Source organism: Odocoileus virginianus, chromosome 19 (assembly GCF_023699985.2).
Source record: "Odocoileus virginianus isolate 20LAN1187 ecotype Illinois chromosome 19, Ovbor_1.2, whole genome shotgun sequence".
Classification (NCBI taxonomy): Eukaryota; Metazoa; Chordata; class Mammalia; order Artiodactyla; family Cervidae; genus Odocoileus; species Odocoileus virginianus.
In genome coordinates this window covers 19,741,139-19,767,279 of record NC_069692.1, presented here as the reverse complement: position 1 = coordinate 19,767,279, position 26,141 = coordinate 19,741,139, and the positions used below count along the sequence as shown (strand labels likewise).

The window sequence follows — 26,141 nt, the reverse complement described above, 5'->3', positions numbered from 1 at the left end:
TATTCATAGAACTTCATTCAAGTAAGTTCTTGTTCACTTTTTAATGGGGTAGCAGCCCCTTACTGCTTCTCCTTTTTAATATCTCTTTTTTCATCTACCCAGATTTCTTTTTGAGAAAGTGCCTCTGACCCATGGCAGACGGTCACATGCTAATTAGATGTGCCTTCTCTGGAATCTGAAATCTAAGCAGACATTCTACCTCGACTCCTAACCTGATTGCCCCTGCTATAATATTAGGCCATATTCTAGCCTCAACTATAGCCTTTGTTCTAGAATAGTTCCCTAGTTACCTGCAGATTCCAAGAACTTTTGATAATTTGAACGAATTCTCTTCTGCTTAAAACTGGCCAGAATAAGATTCTTGCTTCAACCTTAACTAGCAAATCTAACATGAAACTGAAAGATTCCTTCTTACAGGACACATTAAACGTAAGACTCTCACAGTTATATAAGAGAGTAAATACTTAACAAAAGCAAATTACTCTTTTCAGAACTATGCCTGTGAAGTATTAAGGTTCTTTCTATCTAGTGAGGAGGGAATTTCATTACATATATATTATTAACAGAATAAAGCAGAATGCTCTAATGGTAAGAGCTTGGAGGTGAGACAGTCTGGATTCACATCTTGGATTAGGGCCACTTTCTTGGGCAAATTACTAATCTCGCAAGTTTCAGCTTCCTCACGGGGCTAATAACAGTATTTGTCTCACAGAACTATAAAATATTTTGGAAATCAAACTAATTAATACATGCAAAATACTGAGAATACCTAACACGAGTTAGAACTCAACAAATAGTCATATGACTATAACACAAAACTAGTTTCTGAAACATGAATAAATCAAGAAATACAAAACTCACAATGCAAGCAAGGTATTTTATTGGAATAATTACTAAACAATGAAGCACTAAAGGTACAATTTAGGCATTTTAGAAATTAAAATATAAATGGAGTATTTAGAAATCCATGTTGCATTAAGAAATTCATATGTTGCATTAAGGTTAATACCAGAATTTGGAAAACAAAGTAAAATCCCACAACCACTGAAATGCTGACTTCTTCAAGGGATCTTCTCAGCTGTAAAGACTTGAGAAGCTTGTCTCCTAGCCTTGAAAAGAAATTTTAAAAATGTTAAGTGAGAAGTCAATTAATTAAAATATGCATTATCATCTAATATCAAAAAAACTGAAATCTGGGATTGTTTTTCTAGATAATGAAAATCCTGTAAGGAATAGTACAACTTCAAATTTAGGAAATCATTTTAAAAGTCAAGCCATAAAAAATTAAATAAAATTTGAGATAAAGATAAAATGCAAAAAATTTTTTTAAAATATCACCTTTTTATGGAATAATGAATCAAAAATAAAAATCTGGCTGAAACTCAGAGAGAGACAAGTAAAAACAGGGAAGGAGAGATAAAGATGAGACTATGAGCAAAGAAATACCACCAACGCCTCACTTTCAAGACCAGAAGGACAACAGCCAAATAAAATACTCAGCTAAACTCCATCTTTGTATTTAATCTCATCTATGATCTCAAACGTTATCTGTATATTGGTGAACAAGCATCTTGCTTTTTCTAACAGTTAAAATTAATCTCTAACTTTATTCAGCCAAATAAATGATAGGGTTAAAAAAAAGGAATGCAATTTTTGTATTGAAGTCATTGCAAAGAAACCTCTTTGCACAAACATTTGCAAAGAAACTTATAATTAAATTGAAGAACTTCTTCAACAATCCTGGCCTTTATAGCCCAAGTTGTGAAGTTACAAAGATTACTCTCTCTAAATGAAAGAGATCTCATTTCAAACAACTTTAGTCCTTTCCCTCATGATCCTATTATTCTTCATAAATGCTCCTCTCTACTGTGGTGTCTCTTCTCCCTTTGAAAGTGAAAGTGAAAGTCGCTCAGTCGTGTCCAACTCTTTGTGACCCCACAGACTATACAGTCCATGGAATTCTCCAGGCTGAATACTGGAGTGGGTAAGCGTTCCCTTCTCCAGGGGATCTTCCCAACCCAGGGGTTGAACCCAGGTCTCCCACATTGCAGGATTCTTTACCAGCTGAGCCATAAGGAAAGCCCTTCTCTCTTTAGAGGGAAACAAATGTGGAATACTCTAATAGGGACTCTTCCTCTTCAAGATTAGAGAATTGTGCATTTTCTAGATTTGATATGCTACCATATAGCTTCTGTTTATACAAATGGAGGGGTTCAACTTTCTAGGAATTCTTCTATAATGTACTGCTCATCACTTAAATGCAAGGGATAACGAGTCAACACTACTGGAGTTAATTTCTGGAATTGTATATATCCAGTAAGTATTATGTGTATAAACAGTTCTTGAATCTGAAAGAAAAACATGTCCCTCAGAGAACTTAACTCTCTCAATAGTGTGATAATTATATCTCCAATAGTACATCCAATATATTCAAGTGCCTAACATAGAGCCTCAGGAATCTCTAGAATCACATTTAATCAACTAAGACCAATATGAGTTGGAACTCCTTGGATTAAGTTAGACTTTTTTATCATACTGCTGCCATTTTCATTACTCCCCTGATAATCAAAATTAAATTATGTATTATAAAATTAAATATTTTTATGAAGTTCTGAGCAAAGTATTTGACAATATTTGGGTATCATCTGAAATTTAAAGATGTCCATTCTGGAATTAAATGATGTAGTGAACAACAACATATCTTTGCCAATCTAATGTTATAGAATGAGGTGTTAGGAGTTACAAAGGAATAACATTGATTTTTAACTTAAAAATTTTATACTCTGAAGTTCAACCTGTCCAAGCATCACATGGAAAATATTCAGATACTTACAATTTTCTCCTCTGAAGAAAGTACACCTTCTACTGCCACTATCTGGTATTGCTTATGTTTTAAATTCCCCACAAACTTCCGTAGTTGCTTGAGACTGCTAACTTCCATGTCTTGCTTTAGGAGTTTCTGCATTTCTCGAGAAGGACATCCAGGATCAAATACTAGTAAACATAATGTTCGGTTTTTTCTCTCTTCAATTCCAACAACTGTTCGACTATGACCTATAGAAAAATCAAAACAGAGTACATATATGTGAGAGAGATACCTATTTAAGCAGCTACATATAGGTGTAAGTTACTATACACACACAAATATATAGACACCCTATATATACTTTTTATGTGTGTTTAGAATATGAATACAGTCAGTCCCTCTGACATATTGGTTATCTGAATTCTTTCAGATCTCAGACACAAAACTTTAGTTCTATTTCTTAACCTCGTTTTCTTTTGTTCAATTTTAGTTTTCCAAAGGCTTCATGGCAAAATATTCTACTTCTGCTATGCCAAATATTTTAGTTTCCTTTCCTAATCCCATCATCCTTTTTATTCAAGTGATCTCAGATAAAAGGATTTGAAATTTAACTGCTGGAGAACAAAAACTCATGGTTCCAAAAGGTAAACAAAAGTTAATTTATATATAAGAAAATTTCAATGGGAAGGGCTTAACTTTTACAGCTTATATCCTAAACAATGAAATTCCTAACATTTACTTCTCCTTCTTCCTGTCAATCCAAATCATCCACTTGACATATTTCATGAAATAACCATACATCAGGCACTGTTCCAGGCTTAGTGACACAAAAGCAAACAAAACAAACATGTCTGCTTTCATGGAGTTTACATTCTAATAGGAAGAAATACTCCATAAACAAGGTAAATGAGTAAAGTTTATATATGTTAGCTAAAGCAAAATAATGCAGGGAAGAGGGTAAGGAAATGCCAGTGCTAGAGAGGGATAGAAAAATGAGCTAAAAAATTTAAAGGGTGGTCAGGGAAGGCCTCATTGAAGTGAGAAAAGTCCTGAAAAAAATTAACGATGAAAAATAAAGGAAGAGGTAGCCCTGAATCAGGTACCTCCAAAGATATCAAGGATATCATCCATTACTGCAATGTATTATGATGACGATATAGCTCTAAAAATCAAAGTAACATCAGTATACTTCTCTCCTCTCATTATAAGAATCTTAACATACCCTAAAGCAAAAGCTAATTAGTTGTCTTATATAAATAAGTCATCTTATAAGTTACACTCAGTATCCATAAATTATACTAACCTTGATGCTGAAGATAGATAGGAGGTTTAGATGTACACACTACTTTTGGACTTCCTTCTCTCTCTGAAGCATAGTAGCTCAATATCCATTCAAATAAGCGAGGGTGTGTACCCAAAGGACCAGTTGACTTGTGAAAGTCAACAATACGGCATCTATAAAAAAATTGACAAAATGGATTATTTAGAAAATATTTTTAAAATTTTTTTATCAATGGAGTTATAAAATGCAAACATTTTTAATTAATTTTATTTCATCATTATTTTCCTAAGAAGAAATAAAATTTTATTATTTATCTGAAAACTGTTATTTTAGGAGCAATTTCTTTAAATAACTTAAGGTTGATGACAGCTATCAAAGTTACAAAAATTTTCTCACACAGAAAATCTCCGTTTGTAGTAAATGAGAATCATACCTGATTTTAAAGAGTCTACATATAACCTGAGACATGGGGACTTTTATTCTAAAGTCTCTAAACCTGATGATTAATTAGAAGTTGATTTTTGATTCCTCAGCAGCCATAAGGAGCTATCAAAAATATCCTAAATATTCTTCCTGTCAGTTCTCTCAAATTTCAATAATAGGCAAGAAAAGAATACCTGTAAAGGTCACAGAAAACCTGTGTGTACCCCCATCTATACATCTATCTATCTACTATTTGGCAACAGACCATGCTGGTACTGTCTACTCAAGAGGCAGTCAACCATGAATAAATCAAATTATTTTAACCAGGAGCATTATTTACACTTCTCAACAACTATTTTAAAAAGACTGAGTATAAAGGAAAGGAAAAACAATTAAAAGCTTTATTTTCACTTTAAAGTACAGCACAGATATCCTTCCTATTCTTGTCTTGCTTGGCCATAAAGTTTCCAAATACACCCACTTTGCACTAGTTACTATCTTCAGCATCAGCAAGTTTAATGTTGATAATTTTCAGCTGATTACTCCTCAGCTTTAAATACTGAAATGAACTTCTGGAAAAGTTATCAAAAAGTAAGAACAGTGATCTTGGGTTAGCAGTTGACTACAGGTTTAGATTTAGAATTAGAATAGTATTCTATGGATAAACTCATAGAGAGCAAAAGGAAGACATTTAAATAACTAGAAAACAAATTGAGGGTATAGTAATAAAAAGGCTTTACAAAGAACTAATTTATTTCAGGTACCAAGAAAACAGCTTGATATATCAGGTACTTTAAACAAAAATTTTCCTTTCCTTAAAAATTACTTAAAAGCTCAAAACATGATATAGTATAAATAATCTGAAAGTGTGAACAGGCTGTCAAAAAGGAAAAGAAGAAAAATTTTAAGGGCATTAAAACAGTCCTTTGCACTACATAATGATCAAAGGATCAATCCAAGAAGAAGATATAACAATTATAAATATATATGCACCCAACATAGGAGCACCGCAATATGTAAGGCAAATGCTAACGAGTATGAAAGAGGAAATTAATAGTAACACAATAATGGTGGGAGACTTTAATACCCCACTCACAACTATGGATAGATCAACTAAACAGAAAATTAACAAGGAAACACAAACTTTAAAGGACACAATGGACCAGGTAGGCCTAATTGACATCTATAGGACGTTTCACCCCAAAACAATCAACTTCACCTTTTTCTCAAGTGCACACGGAACCTTCTCCAGAATAGATCACATCGTGGGCCATAAATCTAGTCTTGGTAAATTCAAAAAAATTGAAATCATTCCAGTCAACTTTTCTGACCACAGTGCATAAGATTAGATCTCAATTATAGGGAAAAAATTGTTAAAAATTCAAACATATGGAGGCTAAACAACACGCTTCTGAATAACCAACAAATCATAGAAGAAATAAAAAAAGAAATCAAAATATGCATAGAAATGAATAAAAATGAAAACAGAACAACCCCAAACCTATGAGACACTGTAAAAGCAGTGCTAAGGGAAAGATTCATACCATTACAGGCCTACCTCAAGAAACAAAAGAAAAAAGTCAAATAAATAACCTAACTCTACACCTAAAGCAAGTAGAGAAGGAAGAAATGAAGAACCCCAGGGTTAGTAGAAGGAAAGAAATCTTAAAAATTAGGGCAGAAATAAATGCAAAAGAAACTAAAGAGACCATAGCAAAAATCAACAAAGCTAAAAGTTGGTTTTTTGAAAAAATAAACAAAATTGACAAACCATTAGCAAGACTCATAAAGAAACAAAGGGAGAAGAACCACATTAACAAAATTAGAAACAAAAATGGAGAGATCACAACAGACAACACTGAAATACAAAGGGTCATAAGAGACTACTACCAACAGCTCTATGCCAATAAAATGGACAACTTGGAAGAAATGGACAAGTTCTTAGAAAAGTATAACTTTCCAAAACTGAACCAGGAAGAAATAGAAGATCTTAACAAACCCATCACAAGCAAGGAAATCGAAACTGTAATCAGAAATCTTCCAACAAACAAAAGCCCAGGACCAGATGGCTTCACAGCTGAATTCTACCAAAAATTTAGAGAAGAGCTAACACTTATCTTACTCAAACTCTTCCAGAAAATTGCAGAAGAAGGTAAACTTCCAAACTCATTCTATGAGGCCACCATCACTCTAATTCCAAAACCAAACAAAGATGCCACAAAAAAAGAAAACTACAGGCCAATATCACTGATGAACATAGATGCAAAAATCCTTAACAAAATTCTAGCAAACAGAATCCAACAACATATTAAAAAAATCATACACCATGACCAAGTGGGCTTTATCCCAGGAATGCAAGGATTCTTTAATATCCACAAATCAATCAATGTAATACACCACATTAACAAATTGAAAGATAAAAACCATATGATTATCTCAATAGATGCAGAAAAAGCCTTTGACAAAATTCAACATCCATTTATGATTAAAACTCTCCAGAAAGCAGGAATAGAAGGAACATACCTCAACATAATAAAAGCTATATATGACAAACCCACAGCAAGCATTACCCTCAATGGTGAAAAATTGAAAGCATTTCCCCTAAAATCAGGAACAAGACAAGGGTGCCCACTCTCACCACTACTATTCAACATAGTTTTGGAAGTTTTGGCCACAGCAATCAGGGCAGAAAAAGCAGTAAAAGGAATCCAGATAGGAAAAGAAGAAGTGAAACTCTCTCTGTTTGCAGATGATATGATCCTCTACATAGAAAACCCTAAAGACTCTACCAGAAAATTACTAGAGCTAATCAACGAATATAGTAAAGTTGCAGGATATAAAATTAACACACAGAAATCTCTTGCATTGCTATACACTAACAATGAGAAAACAGAAAGAGAAATTAAGGAAACAATACCATTCACCATTGCAACAAAAAGAATAAAATACTTAGGAGTATATCTACCTAAATAAACAAAAGACCTATACATAGAAAACTATAAATCACTGATGAAAGAAATCAAAGAGGACACAAACAGATGGAGAAACATACCGTGTTCATGGATTGGAAGAATCAATATTGTCAAAATGGCTATACTACCCAAAGCAACCTATAGATTCAATGCAATCCCTATCAAGCTACCAACAGTATTTTTCACAGAACTAGAACAAATAATTTCACAATTTGTATGGAAATATAAAAAACCTCGAATAGCCAAAGTAATCTTGAGAAAGAAGAATGGAACTGGAGGAATCAACCTGCCCGGCTTCAGACTCTACTACAAAGCCATAGTCATCAAGACAGTATGGTACTGGCACAAAGACAGAAATACAGATCAATGGAACAGAATAGAAAGCCCAGAGATAAATCCACGAACCTATGGTCACCTTATCTTCGACAAAGGAGGCAAGGATATACAATGGAAAAAAGACAACCTCTTTAACAAGTGGTGCTGGGAAAACTGGTCAACCACCTGTAAAAGAATGAAACTAGAACACTCTCTAACACCATACATAAAAATAAACTCAAAATGGATTAAAGACCTAAATGTAAGACCAGAAACTATAAAACTCCTAGAGGAGAACATAGGCAAAACACTCTCCAACATAAATCACAGCAGGATCCTCTATGACCCACCTCCCAGAATATCAGAAACAAAAGCAAAAATAAATAAATGGGACCTAATGAAACTTAAAAGCTTTTGCACAACAAAGGAAACTATAAGCAAGGTGAAAAGACAGCCCTCAGACTGGGAGAACATAATAGCAAGTGAAGCAACAGACAAAGGATTAATCTCAAAAATATACAAGCAACTCCTCCAGCTCAACTCCAGAAAAATAAATGATCCAATAAAAAAATGGGCCAAAGAACTAAACAGACATTTCTCCAAAGAAGACATACAGATGACTAGCAAACACATGAAAAGATGCTCAACATCACTCATTATCAGAGAAATGCAAATCAAAACCACAATGAGGTACCATTACACGCCAGTCAGGATGGCTGCTATCCAAAAGTCTACAAGCAATAAATGCTGGAGAGGGTGTGGAGAAAAGGGAACCTTCTTACACTGTTGGTGGGAATGCAAACTAGTACAGCCGCTACGGAAAACAGTGTGGAGATTTCTTAAAAAACTGGAAATAGAACTGCCATATGACCCAGCAATCCCACTTCTGGGCATACACACCGAGGAAACCAGATATGAAAGAGACATGTGCACCCCAATGTTCATCGCAGCACTGTTTATAATAGCCAGGACATGGAAGCAACCTAGATGCCCATCAGCAGACAAATGGATGAAGAAGCTGTGGTACATATACACCATGGAATATTACTCAGCCATTAAAAAAGAATTCATTTGAATCAGTTCTAATGAGATGGATAAAACGGGAGCCCATTATACAGAGTGAAGTAAGCCAGAAAGATGAAGACCATTACCGTATACTAACACATATATATGGAATTTAGAAAGATGGTAACGATAACCCTATATGCAAAACAGAAAAAGAGACACAGATGTATAGAACAGACTTTTGGACTCTGTGGGAGAAGGCGAGGGTAGGATGTTTCAAGAGAATAGCATTGAAACATGTATATTATCTATGGTGAAACAGATCACCAGCCCAGGTTGGATGCATGAGAGAAGTGCTTGGACCTGATGCACTGGGAAGACCCAGAGGGATCGGGTGTAGAGGGAGGTGGGAGGGGGGATCGGGATGGGGAATACATGTAAATCCATGGCTAATTCATGTCAATGTATGACAAAAAACACTACAATACTGTAAAGTAATTAGCCTCCAACTAATAAAAATAAATGAAACAAAAACAAGATCAAAACAGTCCTTTGAATTTAATAATTCAAGAAAGTTATTATACACACATTCATTTTTCTATTTAAAATTTAAGAAGTATTTTTATCTCTGAATATAACTCATATATAGAAATGATGTAAAACACTGGCAAAATGACTTGGAAACAAACATAAAAGGAAATATACAGTCATGAAGCTTAAGGCAAACTTTCTATTAGATGATCGTAAGCATTTATCTCTGATGCCTCTTGAAAGTCCAACAACATAATACTGAAGGAGAAAATGATTTAAACACCTATGGAGAAAAAGAATAGGGACTCACAAGAAACAGGCACACATTTCTGGAAAATGGATAGCAGGAGAGAGGAAACATAAAAGTGAATACAAAGAAATAGAGACAACTTTCTTAAAACCCAAAAGAGGACAGAAGTTTAATGAACACCAGGTATTGGGTAGGGAAGTACTGAGGCCGAAAACAGAGATTAATTGGAAGGTTGAATAAATAGAGCAAATCAATAATCAACTCCTCACCTCTCCTGATGGAGGAACTACAGGCAAGAATGGACTCTGAGAAAAGACCTCTCTCTTATACTAATAGTTGAGATTCTCCAACCACACAGCAAACTTCCACCTCAGAAACGAAGTTTTCTCAACTACAAGCTCTATGAAACCCTATAGGACTGCCAATCAGCTTTTTTAGTACTGCGTTCTTCACTTTAGGAAAAACAGTAAGGATTTTTAAAAGTTAGAAGAAAATCTTCTAAACAGACTAAAATAAATAGACATGAAATTAATTTAACATGGAGGAAACAGAAAAATGCAAGGAATAGAAAAAATTTACAACCATAAAAGGCTGTGATGCTATGAAATTACTCCTTAAAGTTGAAAAATATTATTGTTAAAATAAAAATTTCAATAAAGTAGTGAGGAGATAAAGTTGAGAATTCAGATAGTAAAACAAAAAGCAAAGATCAAAAAGTGAGACGCGACCAGTGAACTCAAAAAGTCAAAAAAGTTCAGAGGCCAATAAACAGGAGTGCCAAAAAGCAAAATAAAGAAAATGGAGAGATCATACTCATCAAACAACAGTGAACCCTTAAGCTCTTACTACATGCCAGTCACAGTCTTAGGCACAATATTATCACTACAACTCTATGTATGAATCAGTCACTATTTACATGTTCTTTTTTCAGTGGTGGAACTAGGCTACGAACATAGAGTCAAGTTATAGAGCTGGTAAGCAAAGAGCTAGAATCAGCTGTAGGCAACTTCACTTCAAAACGCCTAAGCTCTTAACCACTATGTGCCTAGTCATACCCAACTCTTTGCGACCCCATGGACTGTAGCCCACCAGGCTCCTCTGCCCACAGGATTCTCCAGGTACGTCTTGCCTTCTCATTAAGTAATACTGATTGTTAGAAGCCAGTAGAGGAACAATGTATTGATTCATAAATGATTTTGAGTTAAGAATAATACAGCAACACAAACTATCACTCAGTAATAAGACTAGGCATTCTTTCTTAGGAAGCTAATAAAGGAAGTGTTCAAGTAAAAGAGAATAATCCAAAAATGAGAAAGACATGGAATCCAGGAAAAACTCCAGGATCCAATTCAACAGAGTGAAGAAATGCAACACGATTAGAGCTATGGAAAGGATCTAGAAGCAAACAATCCAGACTACAGAAGAGGACAATCGGCTTCAAGAAAAATATCTCCAGGAATAAGGAGTACCTCGGATTACATAAGTGGAGTTATCTGTAAAAACGTGAGCATGATGCAGTCAAACAGTAAAAGAGAAAAAGTAGGCAATTCTTAGGGAAAACTTTAAAAAGCTTTCCAGGAAAGATATAAAATCATCAGTGAATAATATTTACATGGTTGACTCTAACTTAATAAAAATGGAGATTTAACCGTATTATAAAAAGTGAGGAGAAACAGGTGGGAGATATAAGAAGAATGCAACAGACAATGTCTAAAGCTGACAAACCAAGAAAAAGCCATGAAAGCATCTTATTTAAAAACAATGAAAGTGACAGCGTCTCTAAGAAATAAGACTTGAGAATAGAGAAGAGCAAGAAACAGCGTATGTGTGGTTGGTTTTCATTATAAGACTTTCATTTTATTAATGCTACTTAAATTTTATTTTTAAACTATCCCTTTGATAAAAAACACAAACAACAAAAACTTCCTAGATATGACAACAACATTAACTTGGCTTTTTAGTACATACTTTATCCTTAGGGAGGTGAGAAGGGTATATATTTCACATGCTCCAATCCAGGCCTTTGTTCCTTGTAACCTGTTATTAAGCTGAGAGGCACCCTGGGGATCAAAACCTTCCTTCCAAGCATCTTCAATCATAGACTGAATCTTTGGAATGCAAGGAACTGACATATCTAAAATTATAGAAAGCAAACATGTAATATGACAATTACTAAAGTGCTGAATAATATTTAGCAGTACATCACATATTTTACAAGAAGCTATCACTTTTAAGTCAACCATTTCTGACATCTACTATATCATTTTCTCTTTCTACAACCAGAATGAAGATTTTTAATGTAAATATCCACTAAAATACATCTTTATTAAAGCTATTAATTTTAATATGCATACTGTATATTACTTCATTCCACATCATATGTACTTTATTAGATGATAAATTCAGAGTCTGTATTTCACATACCTTTCAAGCTATCACCATAAGCATCATTTTGCAATAATGATGAAAGCAGCATTTGGAAATTTCTGTAACCACAACCCCAACCTTTATCACCAAAAGATGAATGAAAGTGATCCACTCCTGCAGAAAGCCACACACGCCTCACATCTGTGGCAGCATTCTGATAATACCTATAAAGTGCTTCCATAACTCCTAAAGTGGAAAAGAGATTTAGAAGGTTTAGAAGGGTATCACCTTTCATGGATGTCTCATACATTTCCAGTATCAATCTCTTTCTCAAGGGCACATGTAAATCCTGCCAATTCCATCTTCTACCTTTTTACTGACATAGTCTTAGTCATTGTCCTGCTTGTTTCACACAATGCAAGGTTCCTAACACTAGCATATTACTTATTATGCTGAATTGAAATTGTTTGCCTTTTTCATTTCTGCATCTGCAGGGCCTAGCACATGAAAGTACACTGCTGAATGAATGTCCTTATCTCTCCATTTTATTATACATTCTGCTGGACATCATTCTCTGCTCAGTTCTAATCAATTTGCTCCCAATTTAAAAACTTCATTATGGTTTATCACAGTGAGTTGATTTTTATGTGGTATAATTACTTCCAATTGGCATAAAGAAATACCAAGATCTACATGAAGGAATTGTTTTTATGTACATATATATATATATATATATATAGTTTTTTTAACTTTTTATTTTATATTGAGTATAGTTGATTAACATTAACACTGTGATAGTTTCAGGTATACAGCAAAGTGATTCAGTTATACATAATTCTGTTCTTTTTCAAATTCTTTTTCCTATTACGGTTATTATATAATAGTGAACAGAGTCCCCTGTGCTATACAGTAGGTCCTTGCTGGTTATCAATTTTAAGGGTATAAATATTTAAAGACAATATAAAGGGATATGTTTATGATATCAAAGATGGAGGAATTTCTTAAATAAGACACTTAAGACACAAGTAAAGTAAAAGATTGAGAAATCTGATTACATTCAAATTTAAAATTCTGCCTAATTAAACACACCATATACAAAATGTGGGCTTCCCTGATAGCTCAGTTGGTAAAGAATCTGCCTGCAGTGCAGGAGACCCCGGTCCGATTCCTGGGTCGGGAAGATCCCCTGGAGAAGGGACAGGCTACCACTGCAGTGTTCTCAGGCTTCCCTTGCGGCTCAGCGGGTAAAGAATCCGCCTGCAATGAGGGAGACCTGGATTCAAGGCAAATTATAGATTTGAAGAAGAAAACTGCTCCTCATATAATCAATGAAGAATTAACATCTTGAATACTTAATGGACTTTCAAAAATCAATAAGAAAAAGACAAACAACCCAACAGAGACGAGAAAAGGGACTAGGTTATTTACAGAAGAAACGAGCTCAGGAGTCATCAGAGAAATACAATTAAGAGATGCAGCTCACCATTAAATGGCAAAAACTTAAAAGAGTCACAATATAAAGTGTGAGTCAAAACACACTGACCTAATGTAGGTTACAAACATTCTAGAAAACAACTTCATAATACTCTTAACAAAATTAATTATGCAAATGCTCTTTAACCTAGTATTTCTAGTCTGGATGTTAAAGAAACTTTTGAGGAGGAAACCTGTTCATAATTTTTAAGAATAAAACACTGGCAACAACGTAAGTCATAAAAGCAAATTCTATTCAGCAAAGTGAAAGCAGCACAGTTGTAAGAATCAACACATTTAAGCAAATCCAATCAGAGCATACATATTGTACACCAACTTACACATAGTTTAAAATAGAAAAGATTATATATTATTATGGAAACTTACATACAAGACAAAGTTACTAAAACACATATGAGACTGATAAATACCAAATTCGGGATGATGATTCCCTTTGTGGAGGAGGAGAAATCAGAAATCAAAGAGGGGTACACAGGGGCTTAAAATACATATAAAACATTTTACAGCTTAAAAACATTAAGTTTCATAAAAATTGGGTGGCAGGAAAAAAAGTTGTTTCCATATAATCTTTTTTAACTATACTAACAGATATGTTTTTTAAAAATATGGACAATATCAGGAAAAAGTACATTCTTTGGAACAAGGCAGATCTCATTGTGAATACCAACTGGGCCAATAACTAGCTACACAACCTCACCTTGTGCTAATTTGCTTCAGTCATGTCTGACTCTTTGCAACCTTATGGACTGTAGCCCTCCAGGCTCCTGTTCGTGGGATTTACCAGGCAAGAATACTGGAGTGGGTTGGTTGCCATGCCCTTCTCCAGGGGATCTTCCCAACCCAGGGATTGAAACTGTCTCTCTTATGTCTCCTGCATTGGAAGGCAGGTTCTTTACCACTAGCGGCACCTGGGAAGCCCAACCTTACCTTAGGAAAGTAATTTAACCTCTCTAAGTCACAATTCCCTCATCCAGAAAAATCTAATACACAAGATTTTTCTTTTGAAAGTTACATGATACAATATATATAAAGGTCTTAATGTCTAAAACTATACTGAACAATATGGCAGAAACTATTTGCATATAGTTATCTGAACACCTGAAATGTGGCTTGTCCAAACTCAGATGTTCTGCAAACTAAAATACACACTGGATTTTAAAGAATGTACAAAGATTGCAAAATACTGTGCTGATAATTTTTAATACTGATTACACATTGAAATACATTTTGGACATACTGGAAAAATATGAAAATTAATTTCATCTAGCCTTTTTTTATTTTTCTAATGTGACTATTGGAAATTTAAAATTATTTATGTGGCTCATTTACATTCTACTAGACAGCAATTGTCTGGAAAATAGTAAGCTCTCAATAAAAACTATTCTCAAAGGTCCGTTTTCAAATGTCAAGTAAATTGATACAAGATAAAAGTGAATCATTTACTATAAAAATAAAAGTTCAGGAGTTTTAAAACAACACACAAAAAAATTATTTGAATATATGGTCTCACCTAAAACTATATAAACTGTGGGTTGTGAAAATCAAGCACAATTCAAATAATCCTATTACTTCAGTGATGTATGCAATATTAAAACCATGACTTGGATGTTTAAATACTCACCAGACGTTTTTGTTTTTCCATCATCAACACCAATAGCTAGTGATTCCATCATATCAGCTTTTCTTCTATGAAATTCAGATGGATGCATTCTTCCCCTATTTACTTCTATCTCCATATTTCGTAGCTGCTGTTGTTTGTACCCTCCAGAATTATCTAAACCATATTGTCTCTATTGAACATAAAAATAAATGACTTAATTTTTATGTTCCTTTACATCAATGAGGTGAGAAATTGACCACTATTTTATGTATCTGGAAAGATATTTTGAAACATTCTGGTTTATAGACTTCTATATGAGCCAACTTACAGATTTTTATGAAAAATGATAACACAACAAAAAAATCCCTGAGTTAATAACAGGATTTTGTAGAGAGCCCTTCTCTACAAACAACCATCATGGCAAGAGAATTGTTTCCCTTGAAGTAGGGAAAGTAGAGAATCCAATCTTCCTACTAATGGTAATGTGACAAGCAGATGAGTTCTGACCATACTGCTGATTTTTTTCAAGACAACCTATCAAGGAACCTGTACTTGTTACTTGGTTCCTAGGCTAGCCTAAAAAGGCCTACTTAATCCACAATTCACTCAGGTATTCACTCTATGCAGTAAATGAACTATGTTTTTGCACACTGACAGAAAATCTAAAATAATATGTTAGAACAGCCCCTACAAAAATATTTCTGAGATCTAAACAACTAACCTGCAAAGTTACATAATAAACTTATACTCCCTTAAACACTGAAAACTTTTTGTATTGATAATACAAGGTAGAGAAGATATAGGAAAAGTCAACTTTTTTTCCCTCTGAATCTTGGTGGGAAAATAATTATGCAAATAGATGAACCACAGGTGAGAAAAATAGCCTAAATTAGATATTCTAAGGAAAGAATAGCCATGTGCAAGAAATCAGAGGAAAAAAAGTTAGAGGTCAAACAAGTTCAGGAAGATTATGATATGTACAATGCATATTAGTATATTAAAGGCTTTAAGAAGACATCAGGTACACAAACCTGTTTAATTGAACATTTTCAAACCTATTCATTCATAAACCCTTTTTATTCACACATTATCCTATAAGCACATATAAAAAGAACATTTAAAATCTATAAGCATTATTAGCAAATGACTACATAGTCTACAGCAAGTTAAGACTGAAAAGAGTAGGAAAAGCTGTTAAAATATAAAAGCAGCTACCAGTTTAGTTCAGTAGATACACCTAAGATGGGCTCAAACTTCATAAAAAAGCATTTTCCATTAAAAATGGTCCTTTCTAAATTCCTGAACTGCAGTCACTAAAAGAATTTAAGGCTCAAGAGACATTAATTCTAAGTTTAAGTTTTAAGTATTTATACAAACATTTAAAATTCTGAGTCTCAATTTCTTAGTTTTCTCCATTAACATAGGTTTAAAATTAGGCTTCACCATTTAATACTGCCCAATCCTGAACCAGTTAAGCTACATAAGTACTCTGTTTCCATTTCTTCATCTGCTGTTCAAAAAAAAAAATCTAAAATAACTTCATGGAGCATGGAAGACTGTAAGATACTTTACATCAGGGTCCCCAACCCCAGGGCCACAGACCGGTACCAGTTCATGACCTGTTAGGAACCAGGCCACATAGCCGGAAATTAACAGGAGGTGAATGAGCAAAGTTTCACCTGTATTTATAGCCGGTCCCCATCACTTCCATTACTGTCTGAAACTTTTGTCAGATCATCAGTAGCATAACAAATATAATGCACTTGAATCAACCTGAAACCATTCCCCCTGCCACTCCAGGTCCATGAAAAAACTGTCTTGGTCCCTGGTGCCAAAAAAGTTGGGGACTGCCACTTTAAAAGAAGTGTTTACCCCAGTATGTAAATGCATACTTATGAATGGTGGTTGTTATGAACTATAAAAAATATATGTAAAAAATATTTTGTATTAAATAAAGACAAAAATAATAGGCTGAAGTCTTAATAGCATGTTTGAAAACCACAACTCTAACTAAACCAAAATAATATAATTATACTTAATCTTTGTACCTGCAGCTTCTGAAATTCTTCCATTTCTTGTCTTGATTCTTCAGATCTCCTCTTTCGGTCTTCTTCCTGTTGAAGCTGTTGAGCCAACTCTAGATCTCTAGAACACTGCACTCTATTCACACCTATTATATATTTTTAATGTTTAGAATAAAAGACTGCAATCAAGGCTCACTTATATGTTAGTACACATTTTTTAAATGGAATAAAGGCTATTATTTTGCCATTTATTCATGACTATGATGTCATAGAAACACTGAATATAAATCCAGCAGAACTTAAACTGCCTCTATAAGGGTACAACCTCCACTTAAATCACTAATATTCACTGAATGTTTAGGCTGTAACAAACAATTCTCATTAATTATCATTAATTATCTCATTTGGATCTTCATAACAGTTAGGAAGTATTATTATCTATTGAAGAAACCAAAACTTAAGAGAAATTAAGTAGCACCCTGGAGTGGTGCCCCTTATAAATACATATAAGGCAGATTGGTTTTTAAGAGAAATACTTGGGGGGGGGGGGTGCAGTGTGTGGAAATAATTAAGAGAATAAAAAAACAAGTGAGCAAAGTACAGAAATTAGATCATAACCTAATGTCTGACCTCAAGCAAATAGTATAACTTGCCCATTTTGCTCTCTATCCAGTGTCCTACACATCCATTATTCAGTGCCCTCTGGCTAGCATCTCCTTGATCTCCCAATTTGATGGTTTAATTATGTATCTGAATATTCTTTCTTTCCCTTCAAATCTCTCAGCCTCTGATACCTCTTCCTACTGGTCCCCATTTCTACTGGTGGAAATACGCAATCCAATACTGATTTTTAGCATACTTACGAGGCTATCTACAGTGATTTGCTCAGATTCACCTCAGACTCCAGCCTATGGAGTACACACAGCCCACGTGTAAGCCTATGGATGTAACAGAGTAACTCATGTACCCATTCAAAGCTTGGGTCTCCCTGGGGGCTCAGTGGTGACTCAGTAGCAGCAGCATACAAAGCTTATCATAAGCTTATCAGAAACTCAACTTCAGAGTTATTCTTCCACAGTAATTAGTAAAAAACCAACACAGTGAAGAACTGTTCCATCTTTACTCCAGCAATTCTCATCTTGGTATTAGGCTGAGTGATCGGTATAATGCTATCCATGGACATCACTAACTGGTACTAGGATCGTTGATAATGAATACTAGAAACCTCTACATTGACAGGAGATATCTATGTACCTTAAGAAACTGATATCCAGTAGAACACAACTGCTTTCTCTTTTGGTCTACTTTATATTTTGTTTCAATGGAATTGTGAAACTCATATAGGATCTTTCCACTTCTAAGGCACCATCATGATTACTTAATCAATGCCACTAGCAAAAAAGATAGGGGAACAGAAGAAAACTTTAGAATCTCTTATAAAACTAGTCATGGTAATAAAGAAGCTAGAAGAGTAGTTGAAAATGTACTTGAAAAACTTTGAAGTCACATACTTCACATTCTTTTTAAAATTACATGTGCCATATGGCAGCTTCTGAGTTCATGAACAATATTTACTAATAAGATGTTAAATTCAATTAATTCCAGCTGTTAAAAGAATGGCCTCAAATTTCAAATCAAAAAGACTTTAAAAATGGTACAATATGTCAATATCTTCTGATGTTCTGGGTCAAAACCCTGGATGTACACCCCTAATTCAATTGTTGGTCACACCAGTTAATCCTTTACAATCTTTTCTGTGAAAAATTTTTGACAAATTGAAGCTGTATTAAAATTTTTTAAGGGAAAGATTTATTTTTAACCAACGTGTTTTCTTCCCCTCTATAATACTAATCTAAAAAGTAGATAATGTCCTAGGAAGTAGAAATTAAATCATAACATCCTTATCTTTAAACATATAATCATACCTTGTCCAAAGCTGCTTTCTTCCAAATGCAAGTCAACGTGTTCCTGCAGAATATGGTAGTTTGTACAAATAAGCCCACACATAGGGCAGTCATAGAGTAGTTGATTACAGTCTGTATTAGAGATATAATTTAGTTGGTTTTATTTTTAAAATCTTTAGATTTTTCACATCAAGTCAAAGACTGTCTACTACTCACTAACTTTATTAAGTAAAAGCTCTTTGTAGCTGGATTCAAAGCAATTTTCTACTTCTAGATGAAAGACAGCATAAGCACAAACCTCTTATCACTACAGTGAAAGAAAACATTAACAATAAATAATCAGCTCTGTAGTCAAAATAAGAAAAGTAGAAAGGGAAATCAAATGGTAAGTAGTGGTCAATCTAGAAATGGATTTTGCGGGCTGGATTCTCAGTACCCTCCAAACTAAGTGGTGATATGCAGAATTCAAGCATTCAGCATAAAGCTGGACACTGGGATCAAATGCCCTAGTTGGGAGCATAAGATCCAAGAGCTGCATCCATTAAGCAGCATTGCAGACAGACAGGTACAACTTGCCCAAGAGAGAAATGGTACCTCTGTAAGACCAAGACCTAGCTGATACTGGGTACAGAAGATGTTATTAGAAAATCACAAATTAAAATAAAACAACACTACATACATATTAGAATGACCAAAATCTGGATAGTCAAAATCTGTATAATCAAAACTCTGGTTTTTCCTAGTTATGTATGGATGTGAGAGTTGGGCCGTAAAGAAGGCTGAGAGCTGAAGAATTGATGCTTTTGAACTATGGTGCTGGAGAAGACTTCTGAGGGTCCCTTGGACAGCAAGGAGATCAAACCAGTTAATCCTAAAGGAAATCGACCTTGAATATATTGGAAGGACTGATGCTGAAGCTGAAGCTCCAATACTTTGGCCACTGGCCACCTGATATGAAGAGCCATTCTTTGGAAAAGACCTTGATGCTGGAAAAGACTGAGGACAAGAGGAGTGGGTGACAGAGAATGAGATGGTTGGATGGCATCACTGACTCAATGGACAGGAGTTTGAGTAAACTCAGGGATATACTGAAGGACAGGGAAGCCTTGTGTGCCACAGTTCATAGGGGTCACGAAGAATTGGATGTGACTTAGTGACTGAACAGCAACAACAAAATCACTGACAACAGCAAATGCTGGCAAGGACATGAGCAACAGGAACTCTCATTCACTGCTGGTGGGAATGCAAAAGGGTTCAATCACTTTGAAAAAGTCTGGCAATTTCTTATAAAACCAAACACACTATTACTACATGAGCCAAAATCACGAATTCCCTTGTGTTCATCAAAATGAATTGAAAAGTACTGTCCACACAAAAGCCAGTACAGTTTATAGCAGCTTTATTCATAATTGCCAAAACTTGGAAGCAACCAAAGGGACCTTCAGTAGGTGAACAGAAAAACTGTGGAACATCCAAAAGATGATTATTCAATGTAAAAAAAAAAAAACCTATTAAGCCATAAAAAGACAGAGGAATCTTAAATGCACATTGCTAAGTGAAATAAATCAATATGAAAAAGCTACAAGGCATATGATTCCAATTATATGACACTCTGGAAAAGGCAAAAATATGGAGACAATAAAAAGATCAACAGTAGCCAGTGGCCACAGGGAGGGAAGGATGAACAGGTGGAGTATAGGGGATTTTCAGGGCAGTGAAGTTATTCTGTATGATACTAAATACTAAATGGTGGGTTCATGTCATTATACATTTGTCAAAACCTGTGTACATCACCAAGAGTGAACCCTAATATAAACATGGACTTTGGGTGACATTGACATCAATGTAGATTCACTGACTTTGACAAATGTTTCACTTGGTATGGGTTGGTTGTTGAATGGCAGAGGAGTTTATGAGGATACAGGGATGGGGTGTACTTGGGTACTCTCTGTACTTTCTATTAAATTTTAATGTAAACTCGAAACTTCCCTAAAAAATAGCATTTATTAAAATCCAAAACACGAATATATGCCCTCCTCCTTAACCTTTCATAAAAATTATTCAAATGAATCAGACTTAAATGTAAAATTCAAAATTTCTAGAAGATAACATGGGAAAGGTGACCTTGGGTTTGACAGAGTTTTGATACACCACCAAAAGCACCACCCATGAAAAAAGAAATCAAATAAGGCAAACTTCATTAAAAGTAAAAACTTCTGATCTGTGAAAGACACTGTTAAGAGAATGAAAAGACAAGTCTCAGACTGGGAGAAAATATCTGTGAAATATTTGCAAAAAAAATTTGCAGAATCCAATAAAGGATGTGCATCCACAATATATAAATTATTCTTAAAAGTCAACAGTATCAAAGAGACACATGATTCTAAATGTGTATGCACCAACAACAGAGCCTCAGAATACATGAAACAAGTCTGATAGAGCCTAAAGGAAAAACAGACAAATACACTGGGATATATAGATATTTAGAGATCATGATTGGGAACTTTAACCTCCGTCCAAAAACTGGTAGAACGGCTAGACAGGAAATCAATAAGGACATGGAAGATCTGAACACAATCAAACAACACACTCTAACTGACAAATATAGAACACTTGATCCAACAACAGCAGAATATACATTTTTTTCCTCAAATGTCTATGGAACATGTGAACATGTGCTAAGACAGACCACATCCCATATCTTAGGACATAAAACAAGTTTCAACAACTTCAACAAATTCAAAAGAACTTAAATCATAAAGTTTGCTCTCTAATCAAAAAAGAATCATAGTAGGACTCAGTAACAGAAAATCAGAATCCCAGACAATCCAGATGCCACTGGCCTGGTGGTAAATAAAAGAATACCCTCTGGGTCTTCCCTGTGGCTTAGATGGTAAAGAATCTGCCTGCAATGCAAGAGACCCAGGTTCCATCCCTGGGTTGGAAATATCCCCTGGAGAAGGAAATGGTAACCCACTCCAGTATTCTTGCCTTGAGAATTTCATGGACAGAAGAACCTTGTAGGCTACAGTCCATGAGATCACAAAGAGTCAGACAGGACTGAGCAACTAACACTTTCATTTTCACTTTCTTCCTCTGGAAACTAGACTGTGAGTCTACTTCTCCTCAGAAAGTTTCTACAGCTACTTTCGAAGTAGATGAAACATGTATTGTTTGCATCAAAACTCTTTGCCATTATAGTAGTTTCATATTATAGTAATGGCAAATGAGCAATGCTATAAACTGAAATTAAAAACACATTTGTAGTAATCTTATTTACAAACCAACTTTTGGGATACTACATATTAAATTGAGACTAATGCTACTTATTATATAAAATGAATACTTTACCTTCTAATGGAGTGTCTAAAAGATCAGCATGCTTTGTTTTCACATGAGTTTCCATATCTTGACTATTATCTTCTATTTTTCCACAGAATGGACATTCAGGAGGACTGTACATTGTTTCATAAATTGATTCTTTAAGTTTGGTTCGGTCAGACTGTTTTTCCATACTTTTCAGGAATTTTCTAGATTCAGTTAAGTTCTCTGAATAAAAGTCTTTATGTTTTAAAGTACCATCCTTTGGCAGGCTTTGAGCTGAAATCTTCGGCTGATTAGATGCACAAGCTGAATGAATACCTGAATTAATGTCTGCTCTACACTGTAGGCTGCTGTCCTTCCTGTTATCGGAAGTTCCATACTGTCCTGTATTGATCCTCTCAAAGTTTCTTTCTAGTTCATTTTGCTCAAAATGAGCAGTTTCAATATGAAAACACATTTCATCATAATTCACACCTGACAACTTGCAAAATGGACATATAACTTCATTTTCCATGTGAACAATTAGGAGGTGAGCCTTCATGTCTGGTTCTGAGGATACTGTTTCACCACAAATATCACAAGATAGCATGGTAGAGCAGGTAACTAGAAAAGAATACAATGTTATTTATGTTAGTAAGAGCTGAAGACCAAGAAAATACATTTTATAAAAGGATTTGGAACAACTATATTTGTTATTTATAACTAGATTATTTAGATGAAGAAATTTTCAATGTCCTTGCTGCTGCTGCTGCTAAATCACTTCAGTCGTGTCTGACTCTGCGCAACCCTACAGACGGCAGCCCACCAGGCTCCCCGTCCCTGGGATTCTCCAGGCAAGAACACTACAGTGGGTTGCCATTTCCTTCTCCAATGCATGAAAGTGAAAAGTGAAAGTGAAGTCACTCAGTCGTGTCCGGCTCTTAGCAACCCCATGGACTGCAGCCTACCAGGCTCCTCCGTCTTCACTGTCCTTACTGTTCCTCAAATACACGAATTTATTTATAAATCTCAACCAAATCTTCACTACTGTATTTCAAGTTCATAGTTTGGATAAAACAAAGGCAAAGCGAAAGTGAAGATGCTCAGGCGTGTCTGACTCTTGTGGACTGTAGTTCATCAGGCTCTTCCATCCATGGGATTTTCCAGGCAAGAATACTGGAGTGAGTTGTTATTTCCTTCTCCAGGGGATCTTCCTGACCCAGGGATGGAGCCCTGGGTCAGACTCTTTACTGTCTGTGCCACCAGGGAATCCCTAAACAAAGGCAATGATACTGCATATTAAACAATTTTTCAAAAATTTCAAAGTGTGTCTGGACTGAGGTGAAGAAAAAATAACGTATATAAACTCGCCCAGGTAAAATAAGCCAAGTAAGAGAAAACAAAGAGAAGAAACCTTATCAACCAATACATCTAAATACAAAAACTTTTTAAAGTTATTAATAATGAGTTGCACAAATAAACAAATTTCATAATAGCAGTTAACAGTTAAAGAATTTTACATGTCAAACTAATTTAAGCACCATTACTACCATTCTGGGATTCACTGATGGCTCAGCGGTAAAGAATTCACCAGCAATGCAGGAGACGCAGGTTGGATCCCTGGGTCAGGAAGATCCCGAGGAGGAGGGCATAGCAACCCACTCCAGTATTCCTGCCATGAAAATCCCATGTACAGAGGAGCCTGTCAGGCTATATAGTCCATGTGGTTGTAAGGACTGAATTGACTGGGCACACAAGATCATTCTAAATGAAGGAAACTGGCTCAAAGTCACCAGCACCAAAAAATGGTTAGCCAAAATGCTAACCCAGTCAGGCTCCAGAGCTGCACTCTCCACCCAAAATATAAAAGCACAGTGAGCAGAGTTAAAAAGAGCACTGATTCCAGAGTCAAGAGAACTGGGTTATAATCTCAGGTTTCATAATTTTAGATGAGACACCTCACCTATCTGAGGTTCGGCCTACAAAATGAGTTGTACTGAATCAGCAGTCACTTCTGGGTTTTACAAAGTTTTGGCTATGACACAAAAGTGATTTTGCTAAGACGTTTTTTAAAAGCAAGCACAGTCACAACCTTCTACTATCTAGGCTATCTTTCAGCTAGAAACTGTTTTAAAACAAAGTGAAAATAAGGAAACTATCCCCACTATTTAAATAAACTTAGTTTTGTAAGATTGCCCAACTTCCTCTTTTCCCCCGCCCCCTTTTTCCTCAGACAAGTGAAAAGTCTCTGATTTTGATGTAAATTCTCCCAAACCACCAGTGCAAAGAACGTGACACCCAGAGAAGTTTCTTCTTTTCCCGGGCCGGGATACAGCTAGACCCAGAAGGCTGTGCCTGAGCTCCCCAACACTTAGATCAGAACAAGTGGATGACAGATGTGTGGAGGTAGGCGAGAGGTGCGGGAGCCTGCCTAAAGGTCCATGCCAACGTCCCAAGGCCAGGACATGAAACCAGTCCCGATTACTAACTGGGTCAAAGCGTTGGGCCTAGGGATCCGGGGCTGGGATGGTGGTCAGTTCCTACCGGCCTGGCGAGCTGGCCTCTGTCACACAGCCCTATGCTTGGCTTCCTCTTCGGATGCCGCAGCAGATGCCGTCTGGCTCGCGGGCAAAGGAGTGCTGCGCAGTGTCGATTACTTTTCCCGGCCTGAAAAACTGAGGTAGGCCCTTCTTTTTACCCAGAGACTCACGGTTAACCGAGAAGAGAACCAGCGACTCTGAAAAGCCTCAGCCTCCAGACGCAAATTCAAAAAAGCTTTTCCTCTTTTGCCCGGAAGAGAAGGAATCCCAGCATGAACCTCTGCACGCTAATCTGGGTCGTAGTGCATTCTGGGAGTCGTAGTCGCTTTCCCGTCAAGGTTCCAACGCCTAATTTAAGAGGAGACACTAGACTCAGAGGTCTCTATGAATGAATTCCCAGGTTGGGTCCTAAGGCATTACACGAATCCACAATACCCACTATCTAGGGCCTGACTGAGTAGCACTCTATTACATCATCAATCAAGGACTTATAATGTTATAGCGTGCCAAACCCCTAACTATGGAGGGTGACAAAGACCTGTTCTTGCCTCAAGGTTACAAGATAACGCTATTTTGACCCCTGACTTAAAAAATATGAAACAGCTCTTGGTATTTAAAAAATACAATATCAGAATTTAAAAAATCATATCAATAGAGAGCTGTAAGGTAACCCAAAAATTTCCTCAGAAAAGAGAACAAAAAAGACCCAGAGATGGAAAACAGGAGCTTCTTTGGGGAAGGAATCATGTGTCATTTATCTTGCATATTCTGTGCCTAGCACTGCATAGAGAAAACAATCTGCTTTCAATACTGCTTGTTCAACCCCAAGGTTGAATTACGTGTTGAACAAGGCTATATGTGTGTTATAATAAATGAAGAGTACTTTACCTGGAGTTATTTATTTCATACATCAGTGGCTACTATTCTGCAAAAAAAATCCACAGATGTTACGGAATCCAAAATTTTTCAACTGAAAGGTTGAAACAAATGAGCAGAGAAGATAGGAAGAAGTGAATGAAGTTAAAGAAAATGAAGTTCCATGAGGTCAGGATTTTTATCCGTTGTGTACACTATTGTACCTCCGACATCAAATAAAGTCTGGCACGGATTAGTCCCTCCGTCAATACTACGTTGTAAAATGAATTAAATGAATGGATGGAAGCTTGGATGGATGGATGAACAAAAGAACGAACGGGTGAATGACAGAACTGGCAGGGAGCACTACTGCTGGCAGGGCAGTAGGACACACACCTGCCACAGCAATGTGCAGGGTTAAAATCCCAAAGTCCAGAAGTGGCCGGATCCTCCATGAGTGGGTGGGGCTG

The 26,141-nt window shown here is 35.7% G+C and overlaps 1 protein-coding gene across 4 annotated transcripts; it reads right to left on the bottom strand.

The window, feature by feature from the left end:
• Nucleotides 1-857: 857 nt before the first annotated feature.
• ZUP1 (zinc finger containing ubiquitin peptidase 1) lies at nucleotides 858-25,946 on the bottom strand. Of its 4 annotated transcripts, none has more exons than XM_020901727.2 (11): nucleotides 25,705-25,940; nucleotides 24,987-25,164; nucleotides 22,325-22,900; nucleotides 18,995-19,105; nucleotides 17,094-17,215; nucleotides 15,067-15,235; nucleotides 12,009-12,197; nucleotides 11,553-11,718; nucleotides 4,110-4,261; nucleotides 2,834-3,054; nucleotides 858-1,109 (listed from the first exon to the last, which is right to left on the bottom strand). In XM_020901727.2, the coding sequence occupies exons 3-11, from the start codon at nucleotides 22,884-22,886 to the stop codon at nucleotides 1,062-1,064; spliced, it is 1,740 nt and encodes a 579-aa protein (XP_020757386.2). In that variant the 5' UTR covers nucleotides 22,887-22,900; nucleotides 24,987-25,164; nucleotides 25,705-25,940; the 3' UTR covers nucleotides 858-1,061. The 4 variants fall into 4 exon arrangements, with proteins under 4 accessions (XP_020757386.2, XP_020757382.2, XP_020757383.2 ...); XM_020901723.2 differs by having other exon boundaries at nucleotides 24,766-25,164; nucleotides 25,705-25,939; XM_020901724.2 differs by having other exon boundaries at nucleotides 24,821-25,164; nucleotides 25,705-25,939.
• Between the last annotated feature and the right edge of the window lie 195 nt (nucleotides 25,947-26,141).